A 16,565-nucleotide genomic window follows, 5' to 3' on the forward strand; every position below is an offset into this window, starting at 1 on the left:
TGTGTCCAACAGTGGCCAATCCAGGCCATAAGAACCTGGCAATTACCCAAACAATAAGTAGATCTCATGCTACTGATGCCTCTAATAAGCAGTGTCTATGCCTTATTGATTAATAGCAGTTAATGGACTTCTCTTTCAATAACTTATCCAAACCTTTTTTTGAACCCAGCTACACTAACTGCACTAACCACATCCTCTGGCAATGAATTCCAGAGCTTAATTGTGCGTTGAGTTAAAAATAATTTTCCCTGATTTGTTTTAAATGTGCTACTTGCTAACTTCATGGAGTGCCCCCTAGTCCTTCTATTATCTGAAAGACTAAATAACCGATTGAAATTTCCCTATTCGTCTTTCCATGATTTTGTAGACCTCTATCATATCCCCCCTCAGCCGTCTCTTCTCCAAGCTGAAAAATCCTAACCTCTTCAGCCTTTCCTCATAGGGGAGCTGTTCCATTCCCTTTATTATTTTGGTTGCCCTTCTCTGTACCTTTTTTGAGGTGTGGTGTTCAGAATTGCACACTCTGACCAGTGCTATCTGTGGCTACTCCCTACCAGTCATTACTGGAGTTAGGGTGCTGTCTGCAGCAATGTAGGATGCCATGTTTAGGAAAGGTATATATCATGCGTATGAGAGTTAAAGATACAGAGAGACACTCTCAGTACGTGAGAGAGACTGTGTGCATTTACATGCATGCAGGTAGATTCCTGTGGGGGTTACAGTAACTTAAGTGACACTAACATGATTGTACACATCTTTGGAAGATGCCAGCTATTTGTGGTTTTCTTCATTGGTTGCTCAGACATACAACAGCAGATCCCAGGAGCTCAGAGGCAGACATAGAAGGTGGATCTGGCAATCTGTGCTCAGGCAGCACAGTGACAGCTAAGGGGTAAGTCAGGGCTTCTTCTCCCAGCTGCATATTCTTCTAGAATTTCCTGCAAGTGATTGTAACAGTGAGGATGGCTAGCAGCACTGAAGGGGGTCATTCTATGCTGGAGAGAACATAAGAACATAAGAAATTGCCATGCTGGGTCAGACCAAGGGTCCATCAAGCCCAGCATCCTGTTTCCAACAGTGGCCAATCCAGGCCACAAGAACCTGACAAGTACCCAAACACTAAGAAGATCCCGTGCTACTGATGCAATTAATAGCAGTGGTTATTCCCTAAGTAAACTTGATTAATAGCAGGTAATGGACTTCTCCTCCAAGAACTTATCCAAACCTTTTTTGAACCCAGCTACACTAACTGCACTAACCACATCCTCTGGCAACAAATTCCAGAGCTTAATTGTGCGTTGAGTTAAAAAGAATTTTCTCTGATTAGTTTTAAATGTGCTACTTGCTAACTTCATAGAGTGCCCCCTAGTCCTTCTATTATCCAAAAGATTACTGTGATAGATCAGGAGGATGAGAGAGGGGGATGATGGTGATGGATCAGGAGGATAGGAGATGATGGTGATGGATCAGAGGATGGGAGATGATGGTGATGGATCAGGAGGATGGGAGAAGGTCCTGTCCTTGGGGATGATGGTGATGGATCAGGAGGATGGGAGATGATGGTGATGGATCAGAGGATGGGAGAGGGTCCTGTCCTTGGGAATGAGGGTGATGGATCAGAGGATGGGAGATGATGGTGATGGATCAGAGGATGGGAGAGGGTCCTGTCCTTGGGAATGAGGGTGATGGATCAGAGGATGGGAGATGATGGTGATGGATCAGGAGGATGGGAGATGATGGTGATGGATCAGAGGATGAGAGATGATGGTGATGGACCAGAGGAGGGGAGATGATGGTGATGGATCAGGAGGATGGGAGAGGGTCCTGTCCTTGGGAATGAGGGTGATGGATCAGAGGATGGGAGAGGGTCCTGTCCTTGGGAATGATGGTGATGGATCAGGAGGATGGGAGATGATGGTGATGGATCAGAGGATGGGAGATGATGGTGATGGATCAGAAGATGGGAGAGGGTCCTGTCCTTGGGAATGATGGTGATGGATCAGAGGATGGGAGAGGGTCTTGTTCCTGTTGATGATGGTGATGGATCAGAGGATGGGAGAGGGTCTTGTTCCTGTTGATGATGGTGATGGATCAGAGGATGGGAGAGGGTCTGCTCCCTGCTCTTGGTGGTGTTAGTGGTAGTGAATAAGGGGGACTGGACAAGTTATATTCTGGTTTTTTTTCTCATGTTCCTGTTCTTTCCAGATCCATCATTGAGAACACATCCGGATCTGCAGCCAACATGGAGATCCTGAAAGTTCAAATTCAGGAGCTGACGGAAAGGTTGCTGCGCTCTGACTTGTACAAATGTCATATTTGCTTGGTAAGGGACCCCCTTCCCTTTACGCTCTCTGTTCTCCCTACCTCTCCATTTCCATGACTTCCCAGTTCCCCCTTCCTGATTTGCCTTTCCTCTCTTGTTTTTGGAGATTTGTCCCGCCTGCTGACTGAGGCCCGATGTATGTGCTTTCTCTCACAGGAGTCCTACACCGTGCCCCTCACTTCGATTCAGTGTTGGCACATCCACTGTGAGCAGTGCTGGCTGCGCACGCTGGTAAGGTATCTGCGTCTGCCCCGTCCGTCTCCTGCTGTCTGTCTGACTCTCCGTCTTCCTAGGGGGGTGATTGCAGCCGGGACCAGAGTTATATCTCCCCACTGGAAGGGGGGGAGGGGAGGGGTTACCCACAGTGCTCTGCATGGTGCAGACACCCCAGAAATGAGCCCGGTGGGAAATCCAATGCAAAGGCTTTGCAAATAAATATCCTCTGAGGTCTCTTCACAGTCTCAGCTTCATTAACTTCCTTTTCTTTTAACCATTCTCTGGCCTTATGAAACACCCCAAGTCTCCTGTCCTGTATGTTTGTCTTATTAGATTGTAAGCTCGGTGGGGCAGGGACTGCCTGTTTGTATGTTAGAGCAGTGCTGCCTATGTCCTGTAGCGCTATGGAAACGTAGCACTAGCAGTAGGTTAGGCAGAGCTGGCAGGCTGTGTGGACGTCTCCTAATGCAAACTCTCACCCTCCTCTCAGGCTCTGAATACGCTTTCATTTCAGCCTTAGGATATGGAGGTCTAGGTCACAGTCAGGATGGCTGGATAAGGGGATAGGGCAACGAACACACAGGAGAACTTGGCCACTAGGAGGCCTGGAGAAGGTAAGGACTGGACAAGGAATCCAGAAGTACAAGATAGGCCTCTGGAAGGCTTGGATAAGACACAAGGCAACACAAGGCAAGGGGCCACAGGAAACAGGAAGGCCGCTGGGAGGCTCACAGGCAATGGGACAGGAACACCGCAAGGAACCACTGATAAGGGCGGTCACTAGTGGGCTGAGGCAGGGCAAGACACAGAATGCACACAGATAGGCCCAACCAAGACAAGGACCACGGGCAAGAGACAAGACAGAAGCAGGGCAGGCAGGCAGGAAGCCTCAACAGGGCAGGAGCTCATACAGAGCAAGGGCCCATGAACACACAGGCAGAAGGGAACCAAAGGCAAGACAAGTACAGGAATAGAGGAACAAGCCAGGCAGAGACCTAGACAACAAGAGCAGGACAAGGCAAGGGGCAGCCAGGTTAGGCCACCAAGAGACCTAGACAACAAGAGCAGGACAAGGCAAGGGGCAGCCAGGTTAGGCCACCAAGAGACCTAGACAAGAGCAGGACAAGGCAAGGGGCAGCCAGGTTAGGCCACCAAGAGACCTAGACAACAAGAGCAGGACAAGGCAAGGGGCAGCCAGGTTAGGCCACCAAGAGACCTAGACAAGAGCAGGACAAGGCAAGGGGCAGCCAGGTTAGGCCACCAAGAGACCTAGACAAGAGCAGGACAAGGCAAGGGGCAGCCAGGTTAGGCCACCAAGAGACCTAGACAAGAGCAGGACAAGGCAAGGGGCAGCCAGGTTAGGCCACCAAGAGACCTAGACAAGAGCAGGACAAGGCAAGGGGCAGCCAGGTTAGGCCACCAAGAGACCTAGACAAGAGCAGGACAAGGCAAGGGGCAGCCAGGTTAGGCCACCAAGAGACCTAGACAACAAGAGCAGGACAAGGCAAGGGCAGCCAGGTTAGGCCACCAAGAGACCTAGACAACAAGAGCAGGACAAGGCAAGGGGCAGCCAGGTTAGGCCACCAAGAGACCTAGACAACAAGAGCAGGACAAGGCAAGGGGCAGCCAGGTTAGGCCACCAAGAGACCTAGACAAGAGCAGGACAAGGCAAGGGGCAGCCAGGTTAGGCCACCAAGAGACCTAGACAAGAGCAGGACAAGGCAAGGGGCAGCCAGGTTAGGCCACCAAGAGACCTAGGGCCATAGGAACAGAAGCACAACTGGGAACAAGGGATTCAAACAAACAGGAACAAGACAGAACAATACAAGAAGGCCAACAAGGCAAAGTAGAGAGGCCGCGAGGTCAGGAAAGAAGAGCCGAGGTGACGGGACGATGAGGAGCCGCGTGCAGGCAAAGGCAAGGTTACATAGGGCCAGAGCGAGTGTGGATCCAGGGACCCCTGCTGGCGGGCCAGGGCATTGCCGCCTAGGAGCCAGACTTGTTACTCTGTAGGACTAAGCAGGGTGAGATTTCCACCCCCCCCCTGTGCCGGCCAATTTACTGCCAAAACCAGAGGGAAGACAGGCTATTGCCTCCTGCACCCTGCTTACCTGCTCAGTGAACTGTTTTAAGATATCTTTTTACCTTCTGGTTTCCTGCTTCTCTTTCCCTCGCTTGAGGGCACATTTAGTTATTGTTAAGGCCACGGCCCGGCAGAACTGGCCACGCGGCCCTGAAGGATTCTCCTCGCCCGAGTAACGCAGTCGCAGACCCAGGATCTACGAGAAGGGATTTCCATGCTGGAAATGAGAGATCAGCCGGGGGGAGTCCTAGTTTTTGGGTGCCCTCGAAGCCTGCGCCTAAGTCACATCCATGAGATACTTGGCCCTGTGTTTTCAGTTTAAACTGATTTTTACCCCTCAGATTACAGCTCTTGCTGGTTTGCATCCCATTTCTGTAAGTCTGGAAAGCCAGAATTTTGTTCTGTTCCTGCAGAATTTGTGAGTGACCCGGGCCCCTCCTCCCAGTTCTGGACCCTGCGCTCTCACCTCACAGGACGCACTTCCCACCCTCCGGGGGAGAGGCCCAGCATCATATGCTTGTCACTGTTTGTGTTTTGGTAGTAGACAGTGATGCTGGGGAAGAGTAAGATAAGGAGTTTGATGAAGCACCCGTTATCTTCCCTGGCCGCCTCTTTCAGGTGCGCTGTTTGCTGGCCACGCTTGACGAGAATTGAAAGAGAATCTCCTATGACAAACAGATTATTGGCAAACATGAAATGCCCGCTCCCAGTGTGCTGGCCAACGCCGTCAGCCCTAGCGCTCGAGGGGCAAGCGAATGGCTTCCTCGGTGCTTTCTCCGTGAGCGAGGTCTTGCTGGGTGGCGCTGGCGAAGCTTGCCCTGAACGGGGGGTGCGTGTGGGGGTAAGGCAGCAGGACAGGGGCCTGAGCGTGTTTACCCGGGGCCATTGCTCCGGCAGTCGGGAGAGGTTGGTGAGGTGGGAAGGGAGACGTGACCCACGAAAACGCGTCGCTGACCTGCCGAATCCTCTTTCCTCACCAGGGATCCAAGAAGCTCTGCCCACAGTGCAGCACCATCACCTCCCCTGCCGATCTGCGTCGGGTCTACTTCTGATGCCCCGGGAAAAGGGATGATGGCCGCCATGGTGGAAGAGAGAGAGAGAGAGAGAGCACCTGACCGGCTGCTGCTGCCTTAGCTCCTCTGCATCCAGAGCCCTCAGCAAGGCGTTCACTTCAGACTTTGGAAGGTCTTAATGTTAGTTCATTAGCAGGTGATGCTAGAGGGCCACTGATCTGCCTTTATCTTCCAAAAGATTCTGTACAGCCTCCACTCGGTTTGTTTGTTTATCATTACTTTTCAGACAATATAATAATTCATCAATTACCTTGCAGTATTAATTTTAATGTCTAATCTATAAGTATTGCTTTTCTCTTGCATTCTCTGTATTCTGGTTTTTAAAAATAAACTTTTCCATTTAGAGAGAGCATTTCCCTGAGCGTGTTGGGATACATCTTACTGTTGAAGCTGGTGCTGATGGTTGCGAGTGGCAGATGAGTGACTGGGGTGGGGAGGTTGCTGGGTAATGGGTCAGAGGTTTTCTGTTTGTGGATTGATTGTAATGCAAAGCATAAACAAAGTATATATACAGCAAATGATACCTGGGGTATATTTCACAGATTTAGGATGCCTGGGTTATATAACTTGTATGGGTCACTGATTTAAGGTATCTGGGGTTATATAACTTGTATGGATCACTGATTTAGGGTGCATGGGTTATATAACTTGAATGGATCACTGATTTAGGGTATCTAGGGATATATAATTTGTTCGGGTCACTGATTTAAGGTATCTGGGGTTATATAACTTGTATGGGTCACTGATTTAGGGTGCATGGGTTATATAACTTGTATGGATCACTGATTTAGGGTATCTAGGGATATATAATTTGTATGGGCCACTGATTTAGGGTATCTAGGGATATAAAACTTGTATGGGCCACTAATTTAGGGTGCATGGGTTATATAACTTCTATGGGCCACTGATGTAGGGTGCCTGGGTTATATAACTTGTATAGGCCACTGATTTAGGGTATCAGGGTTCTATAACTTGTATGAGCCACTGATTTAAGGTATCTAGGGATATATAACTTGTATGGGCCACTGATTTAGGGGCGCATGGGTTATATAACTTGTATGGGCCACTGATTTAGGGTATCTAGGGATATATAACTTGTATGGGCCACTGATTTAGGGTATCTAGGGATATATAACTTGTATGGGTCACTGATTTAAGGTATCTGGGGTTATATAACTTGTATGGGTCACTAATTTAGGGTGCATGGGTTATATAACTTGTATGGGCCACTGATGTAGGGTGCCTGGGTTATATAACTTGTATAGGCCACTGATTTAGGGTATCAGGGTTCTATAACTTGTATGAGCCACTGATTTAAGGTATCTAGGGATATATAACTTGTATGGGTCACTAATTTAGGGTGCATGGGTTATATAACTTGTATGGGCCACTGATTTAGGGGCGCATGGGTTATATAACTTGTATGGGCCACTGATTTAGGGTATCTAGGGATATATAACTTGTATGGGCCACTGATTTAGGGTATCTAGGGATATATAACTTGTATGGGTCACTGATTTAAGGTATCTGGGGTTATATAACTTGTATGGGTCACTGATTTAGGGTGCATGTGTTATATAACTTGTATGGATCACTGATTTAGGGTATCTAGGGATATATAATTTGTTCGGGTCACTGATTTAAGGTATCTGGGGTTATATAACTTGTATGGGTCACTGATTTAGGGTGCATGGGTTATATAACTTGTATGGATCACTGATTTAGGGTATCTAGGGATATATAATTTGTATGGGCCACTCATTTAGGGTATCTAGGGATATAAAACCTGTATGGGCCACTAATTTAGGGTGCATGGGTTATATAACTTGTATGGGCCACTGATGTAGGGTGCCTGGGTTATATGACTTGTATGGGCCACTGATTTAGGGTATCAGGGTTATATAACTTGTATGGATCACTGATTTAAGGTATCTAGGGATATATAACTTGTATGGGCCACTGATGTAGGGTGCCTGGGTTATATAACTTGTATAGAACACTGATTTAATGTATCTGGGGATATATAACTTGTATGGATCACTGATTTAGGGTATCTAGGGATATATAACTTGTATGGGCCACTAATTTAAGGTATCTGGGGATACCTTATTTGTATGGACCACTGATATAGGGTATCTAGGGATATAAAATTTGTATGGGCCACTGATTTAGGGTGCATGGGTTATATAACTTGTATGGGCCACTGATTTAGGGTGCATGGGTTATATAACTTGTATGGGCCACTGATTTAGGGTATCTAGGGATATATAACTTGTATGGGCCACTGATTTAAGGTATCTAGGGATATATAACTTGTATAGGCCACTGATTTAGGGTATCTAGGGATATATAACTTGTATGGGCCACTAATTTAAGGTATCTGGGGATACATTATTTGTATGGACTACTGATTTAGGGTATCTAGGGATATAAAATTTGTATGGGCCACTGATTTAGGGTATCTAGGGATATATAACTTGTATGGGCCACTGATTTAGGGTATCTAGGGATATATAACTTGTATGGTCCACTGATTTAAGGTATCTAGGGATATATAACTTGTATGGGCCACTGATTTAGGGTATCTAGGGATATATAACTCGTATGGGCCACTGATTTAGGGTATCTAGGGATATATAACTTGTATGGGCCACTAATTTAAGGTATCTGGGGATACATTATTTGTATGGACCACTGATTTAGGGTATCTAGGGATATAAAATTTGTATGGGCCACTGATTTAGGGTACATGGGTTATATAACTTGTATGGGCCACTGATTTAGGGTGCATGGGTTATATAACTTGTATGGTCCACTGATTTAGGGTGCATGGGTTATATAACTTGTATGGGCCACTGATTTAGGGTGCATGGGTTATATAACTTGTATGGTCCACTGATTTAGGGTGCATGGGTTATATAACTTGTATGGGCCACTGATTTAGGGTGCATGGGTTATATAACTTGTATGGGCCACTGATTTAGGGTGCATGGGTTATATAACTTGTATGGGCCACTGATTTAGGGTGCATGGGTTATATAACTTGTATGGGCCACTGATTTAGGGTGCATGGGTTATATAACTTGTATGGTCCACTGATTTAGGGTGCATGGGTTATATAACTTGTATGGGCCACTGATTTAGGGTGCATGGGTTATATAACTTGTATGGGCCACTGATGTAGGGTGCCTGGGTTATATAACTTGTATGGGCCACTAATTTAAGGTATCTGGGGATACATTATTTGTATGGACCACTGATATAGGGTATCTAGGGATATAAAATTTGTATGGGCCACTGATTTAGGGTGCATGGGTTATATAACTTGTATGGGCCACTGATTTAGGGTGCATGGGTTATATAACTTGTATGGGCCACTGATTTAGGGTATCTAGGGATATATAACTTGTATGGGCCACTGATTTAAGGTATCTAGGGATATATAACTTGTATGGGCCACTGATTTAGGGTATCTAGGGATATATAACTTGTATGGGCCACTAATTTAAGGTATCTGGGGATACATTATTTGTATGGACTACTGATTTAGGGTATCTAGGGATATAAAATTTGTATGGGCCACTGATTTAGGGTGCATGGGTTATATAACTTGTATGGGCCACTGATTTAGGGTGCATGGGTTATATAACTTGTATGGGCCACTGATTTAGGGTATCTAGGGATATATAACTTGTATGGGCCACTGATTTAGGGTATCTAGGGATATATAACTTGTATGGTCCACTGATTTAAGGTATCTAGGGATATATAACTTGTATGGCCACTGATTTAGGGTATCAGGGTTATATAACTTGTATGGGCCACTGATTTAAGGTATCTAGGGATATATAACTTGTATGGGCCACTGATTTAGGGTGCATGGGTTATATAACTTGTATGGGCCACTGATTTAGGGTATCTAGGGATATATAACTCATATGGGCCACTGATTTAGGGTATCTAGGGATATATAACTTGTATGGGCCACTAATTTAAGGTATCTGGGGATACATTATTTGTATGGACCACTGATTTAGGGTATCTAGGGATATAAAATTTGTATGGGCCACTGATTTAGGGTACATGGGTTATATAACTTGTATGGGCCACTGATTTAGGGTGCATGGGTTATATAACTTGTATGGTCCACTGATTTAGGGTGCATGGGTTATATAACTTGTATGGTCCACTGATTTAGGGTGCATGGGTTATATAACTTGTATGGGCCACTGATTTAGGGTGCATGGGTTATATAACTTGTATGGGCCACTGATTTAGGGTGCATGGGTTATATAACTTGTATGGGCCACTGATTTAGGGTGCATGGGTTATATAACTTGTATGGTCCACTGATTTAGGGTGCATGGGTTATATAACTTGTATGGGCCACTGATTTAGGGTGCATGGGTTATATAACTTGTATGGGCCACTGATTTAGGGTGCATGGGTTATATAACTTGTATGGTCCACTGATTTAGGGTGCATGGGTTATATAACTTGTATGGGCCACTGATTTAGGGTGCATGGGTTATATAACTTGTATGGGCCACTGATTTAGGGTGCATGGGTTATATAACTTGTATGGGCCACTGATTTAGGGTGCATGGGATATGCCATTAATTGGGGTACCTCTCCTACTGATTTTAGTTTTGTGGGTCATGCTTGCAGAGGAGCTCCTATAGGTGCATGGTTACGTTTGCTAGTGTCCTCGATGACTTGGGAGTCTTTACCAGGTTAAAATTTAGCTTCTGTGGCTTTGCAAGATTCTTGAAATCAGTTACCAGGTGCCTGATGTGTGTGGGATCTTTTTGTATTTATGTTATCATATTTATTTCTTCTTATTTATCTGTGTAGCGACAATGATTGAATTGAGAACACAGGGTCTTGGCTGTATAGGACTTGGGGATCCTTCTGCGGCTTATAGGAAGGTTTCATGATTTAGGGACTTGATTCACTAAGGCTTTCCACTCATTCTTAGTCTCCAGGGAAAGACCTTGTGGAATCAGAATATTGAGGGATGTCCTTGGATATCCAGCAAGTTTGGGACTCTGTTCCTCCTGACTGTGATCAGGAAACTACTCTGGCTTTCTCTCAGAGAGGATAAATAATTCACAGAAGGGAAGTGAAATGCGAGAAGTCTTCCTGTGCAAGAAAAGGCTTCGGCTGATGAGCCCGTGGGGGAAGGACATGACGCAGGCAGGCACAAGGTGAGGGCTCCCCTCAGGGTAGCAGCATGGAGGGCAGGGAGAGAAATGAATCATGCCTTAAGATTAATTAGGGGAACTCTTATCAGATTCTTAGAAAAGTTCTGCAGTGCAGTCAGGAGCAATAGCGCTGGAGCCTAAACTCATTGGATAGCCCCCGGGTAACTTCCTTCAGAAAGGTATCCACAGCAGGCATAAGCATTTCCTCCCTGAGTTAGTTCCTGACTACGTAAGGGCGCTTCCCACTCTCTCCAAGCACAAGGCAGAGCAGGCAGGGCGGACATGCAGAGGACCCTATATGGACAAAGGAGGAGGCCCAGCAGCCCTCTTCCAAATTGTGAAACTAAGGCAGCGAGCGAGAGAGAGAGAGAGAGGAGGGAGAGACAGGAACCTCTCAAAATGCACAGCGCCCTTTAAGTACAAGAGGGGAAAGTCACTGCCAAGATACTCTGATGTCAGATAGAGTCTTTGGATATTAGGGTGGGAGTGATAATGTGGCTGTTTAGGATACTCTGATATCAGATAGGCTCTTTGGATATTAGGGTGGGAGTGATAATGTGGCTGTTTAGGATACTCTGATATCAGATAGAGTCTTTGGATATTAGGGTGGGAGTGATAATGGGGCTGTTTAGGATACTCTGATATCAGATAGGCTCTTTGGATATTAGGGTGGGAGTGATAATGAGGCTGTTTAGGATTATCTGATATCAGATAGGGTCTTTGGATATTAGGGTGGGAGTGATAATGGGGCTGTTTAGGATACTCTGATATCAGATAGAGTCTTTGGATATTAGGGTGGGAGTGATAATGTGGCTGTTTAGGATACTCTGATATCAGATAGAGTCTTTGGATATTAGGGTGGGAGTGATAATGTGGCTGTTTAGGATACTCTGATATCAGATAGAGTCTTTGGATATTAGGGTGGGAGTGATAATGAGGCTGTTTAGGATACTCTGATATCAGATAGGCTCTTTGGATATTAGGGTGGGAGTGATAATGTGGCTGTTTAGGATACTCTGATATCAGATAGGGTCTTTGGATATTAGGGTGGGAGTGATAATGGGGATGTATAGGATACTCTGATATCAGATAGAGTCTTTGGATATTAGGGTGGGAGTGATAATGTGGCTGTTTAGGATACTCTGATATCAGATAGGCTCTTTGGATATTAGGGTGGGAGTGATAATGTGGCTGTTTAGGATACTCTGATATCAGATAGAGTCTTTGGATATTAGGGTGGGAGTGATAATGAGGCTGTTTAGGATACTCTGATATCAGATAGGGTCTTTGGATATTAGGGTGGGAGTGATAATGTGGCTGTTTAGGATACTCTGATATCAGATAGGGTCTTTGGATATTAGGGTGGGAGTGATAATGTGGCTGTTTAGGATACTCTGATATCAGATAGGGTCTTTGGATATTAGGGTGGGAGTGATAATGTGGCTGTTTAGGATACTCTGATATCAGATAGGGTCTTTGGATATTAGGGTGGGAGTGATAATGGGGATGTATAGGATACTCTGATATCAGATAGAGTCTTTGGATATTAGGGTGGGAGTGATAATGTGGCTGTTTAGGATACTCTGATATCAGATAGGCTCTTTGGATATTAGGGTGGGAGTGATAATGTGGCTGTTTAGGATACTCTGATATCAGATAGAGTCTTTGGATATTAGGGTGGGAGTGATAATGAGGCTGTTTAGGATACTCTGATATCAGATAGGCTCTTTGGATATTAGGGTGGGAGTGATAATGTGGCTGTTTAGGATACTCTGATATCAGATAGGGTCTTTGGATATTAGGGTGGGAGTGATAATGGGGATGTATAGGATACTCTGATATCAGATAGAGTCTTTGGATATTAGGGTGGGAGTGATAATGGGGCTGTTTAGGATACTCTGATATCAGATAGAGTCTTTGGATATTAGGGTGGGAGTGATAATGTGGCTGTTTAGGATACTCTGATATCAGATAGGGTCTTTGGATATTAGGGTGGGAGTGATAATGTGGCTGTTTAGGATACTCTGATATCAGATAGGGTCTTTGGATATTAGGGTGGGAGTGATAATGGGGATGTATAGGATACTCTGATATCAGATAGAGTCTTTGGATATTAGGGTGGGAGTGATAATGTGGCTGTTTAGGATACTCTGATATCAGATAGGCTCTTTGGATATTAGGGTGGGAGTGATAATGTGGCTGTTTAGGATACTCTGATATCAGATAGAGTCTTTGGATATTAGGGTGGGAGTGATAATGAGGCTGTTTAGGATACTCTGATATCAGATAGGCTCTTTGGATATTAGGGTGGGAGTGATAATGTGGCTGTTTAGGATACTCTGATATCAGATAGGGTCTTTGGATATTAGGGTGGGAGTGATAATGGGGATGTATAGGATACTCTGATATCAGATAGAGTCTTTGGATATTAGGGTGGGAGTGATAATGTGCCTGTTTAGGATACTCTGATATCAGATAGGCTCTTTGGATATTAGGGTGGGAGTGATAATGTGGCTGTTTAGGATACTCTGATATCAGATAGAGTCTTTGGATATTAGGGTGGGAGTGATAATGAGGCTGTTTAGGGTTATCTGATGTCAGATGTTAGGAATACAGGAAGATGAGGTTCTGCAGTTGATTATTAATTGCGTACTGAGTCGTTATCTTTCGTCTTTGCTGAGGATTTTCACATAAGAATATGCTTCCTAGTAACACAGAGTAAAGAAGCTCTCTTTTGTTTGTTTTATTTTTAGTTACGATTTGTTCTTCTCTCTGTTCTCCAGACGTATCCTGACTTCCTCCACCATCCTCCTCCTCTCCCAGGGATGGAGGGTTTCTGTAATCCCTTGGTCTCTGTGGCTCTTGTCCACTGATAAGTTGCCCATTCCATGTGCCACTGACATCAAAGTTCCAGGGGATGCCATGGAGGCAAGAGGAGTCGTAGACAGAATTTGTTTCTTGTTTAACGAGGAAGCCTCTGCATTTGTGCTGGGATCTCCTGCTTCAGTAAGATTGCAGCAGCTTCTGTGGCACTTTTGCTACTCACACAGCCCCCGCAAAGGTTTTTATGGTATGGGGAGGTGGTGACACTCATGATGTGCCTCCCTGCCTGGGAGAAGAAAATGACAGAAACCAAATAACAAAGCTGTTTGCTGGGAACTTCCTTGTGGGGTTTCAGCGTGTCCCGAGTTTGTGATTACTCAGCCCTGTAGGAAGGTCTTCCCTCACAAAGACACTCAAACACATTGCATTGCATACAGGAGGAAACATTGAAACATAGAAATGACGGCAGAAGAAGACCGAACGGCCCATCCAGTCTGCCCAGCAAGCTTCGCACTTTTTTTTTTCTCATACTTATCTGTTTCTCTTGGCTCTTAATAACATTTTGGTTCTATTTCCCTTCCACCCCCACCATTAATGTAGAGAGCAGTGTTGGAACTGCATCTTAGTGAAATATCCAGCTTAATTAGTTAGGGGTAGTAACCACCGCAATAAGCAAGCTACACCCATGCTTATTTGTGTACCCAGACTATGTAATTCAGTCCTTGTTGGTTGTTGTCTGTATATAGATCCACTTTTCTTCATTCCCCCTGCCATTGAAGCAGAGAGCTATGCTGGATATGCATTGAAAGTGAAGTGTCAGGCTTAACAGAAACATGGGGGTAACCTGCACGGAGCAGCAGTTACTACCCTTAACAGAAACATGGGGGTAACCTGCACGGAGCAGCAGTTACTGCCCTTAACAGAAGCATGGGGGTAACCTGCATGGATCAGCAGTTACTACCCTTAACAGAAGGCATGGGGTAACCTGCATGGAGCAGCAGTTATTACCCTTAACAGAAGGCATGGGGTAACCTGCACAGAGCGGCAGTTACTACCCTTAACAGAAACATGGGGTAACCTGCACGGAGCGGCAGTTATTACCCTTAACAGAAACATGGGGGTAACCTGCACGGAGTGGCAGTTACTGTCCTTAACAGAAACATGGGGGTAACCTGCATGGAGCGGCAGTTACTACCCTTAACAGAAACATGGGGTAACCTGCACGGAGCGGCAGTTATTACCCTTAACAGAAACATGGGGGTAACCTGCATGGAGCAGCAGTTACTACCCTTAAGAGAAACATGGGGGTAACTTGCATGGAGCAGCAGTTATTACCCTTAACAGAAGGCATGGGGTAACCTGCACGGAGCAGGAGTTACTGCCCTTAACAGAAACATGGGGGTAACCTGCACGGAGCGGCAGTTACTGCCCTTAACAGAAACATGGGGGTAACCTGCATGGAGCTGCAGTTACTACCCTTAACAGAAACATGGGGGTGACCTGCATGGAGCGTCAGTTACTGCCCTTAACAGAAACATGGGGGTAACCTGCATGGAGCTGCAGTTACTGCCCTTAACAGAAACATGGGGGTAACCTGCATGGAGCGTCAGTTACTGTCCTTAACAGAAACATGGGGGTAACCTGCATGGAGCGTCAGTTACTGCCCTTAACAGAAACATGGGGGTAACCTACATGGAGTGTCAGTTACTACCCTTAACAGAAACATGGGGGTAACCTGCACAGAGCGGCAGTTACTACCCTTAACAGAAACATGGGGGTAACCTGCACGGAGCGGCAGTTACTACCCTTAACAGAAACATGGGTAACCTGCATGGAGTGGCAGTTACTACCCTTAACAGAAACATGGGGGTAACCTGCACGGAGCGGCAGTTACTGCCCTTAACAGAAACATGGGGGTAACCTGCACGGAGCGGCAGTTACTGCCCTTAACAGAAACATGGGGGTAACCTGCACGGAGCAGTAGTTACTACCCTTAACAGAAGGCATGGGGTAACCTGCATGGAGTGGCAGTTACTACCCTTAGCAGAAGGCATGGGGTAACCTGCATGGAGCGGCAGTTACTGCCCTTAACAGAAACATGGGGGTAACCTGCACGGAGCAGTAGTTACTGCCCTTAACAGAAGGCATGGGGTAACCTGCATGGAGCGGCAGTTACTACCCTTAGCAGAAGGCATGGGGTAACCTGCACGGAGCAGCAGTTACTTCCCTTAACAGAAACATGGGGGTAACCTGCACGGAGCGGCAGTTACTTCCCTTAACAGAAACATGGGGGTAACCTGCACTGAGCAGCAGTTACTACCCTTAACAGAAACATGGGGGTAACCTGAATGGAGAGGCAGTTACTACCCTTAACAGAAACATGGGGGTAACCTGCACAGAGCGGCAGTTACTACCCTTAACAGAAACATGGGGGTAACCAGCACAGAGCAGCAGTTACTACCCTTAACAGAAACATGGGGGTAACCTGAATGGAGAGGCAGTTACCGCCCTTAACAGAAACATGGGGGTAACCTGCACAGAGCGGCAGTTACTACCCTTAACAGAAACATGGGGGTAACCAGCACAGAGCAGCAGTTACTACCCTTAACAGAAACATGGGGGTAACCTGCACAGAGCAACAGTTACTGCCCTTAACAGAAACATGGGGGTAACCTGCACAGAGCAGCAGTTACGTCCCTTAACAGAAACATGGGGGTAACCTGCACGGAGCGGCAGTTACTTCCCTTAACAGAAACATGGGGGTAACCTGCACGGAGCGGCAGTTACTGCCCTTAACAGAAACATGGGGGTAACCTGCATGGAGCAGCAGTTACTACCCTTAA

The 16,565-nt window shown here is 46.0% G+C and overlaps 1 protein-coding gene across 2 annotated transcripts in view; it reads left to right on the forward strand.

Annotated features, from left to right (window-relative positions):
• The window catches only part of LOC115080559 (E3 ubiquitin-protein ligase Rnf220-like), a 124,308-nt gene extending 118,303 nt beyond the window's left edge, over nt 1-6,005 (forward strand). For both annotated transcript variants that reach the window (XM_029584784.1, XM_029584785.1), the window contains exons 11-14: nt 803-892; nt 2,206-2,323; nt 2,480-2,554; nt 5,603-6,005. In XM_029584784.1, the coding sequence (XP_029440644.1) occupies nt 803-892; nt 2,206-2,323; nt 2,480-2,554; nt 5,603-5,674 (355 nt within the window). In that variant the 3' untranslated portion in view covers nt 5,675-6,005. The remainder of the gene's footprint in view (nt 1-802; nt 893-2,205; nt 2,324-2,479; nt 2,555-5,602) is intronic.
• The last annotated feature ends 10,560 nt before the right edge of the window (nt 6,006-16,565 follow it).

The sequence above is a fragment of the Rhinatrema bivittatum genome, chromosome 19 (genome assembly GCF_901001135.1).
Source record: "Rhinatrema bivittatum chromosome 19, aRhiBiv1.1, whole genome shotgun sequence".
NCBI lineage: Eukaryota > Metazoa > Chordata > Amphibia > Gymnophiona > Rhinatrematidae > Rhinatrema > Rhinatrema bivittatum.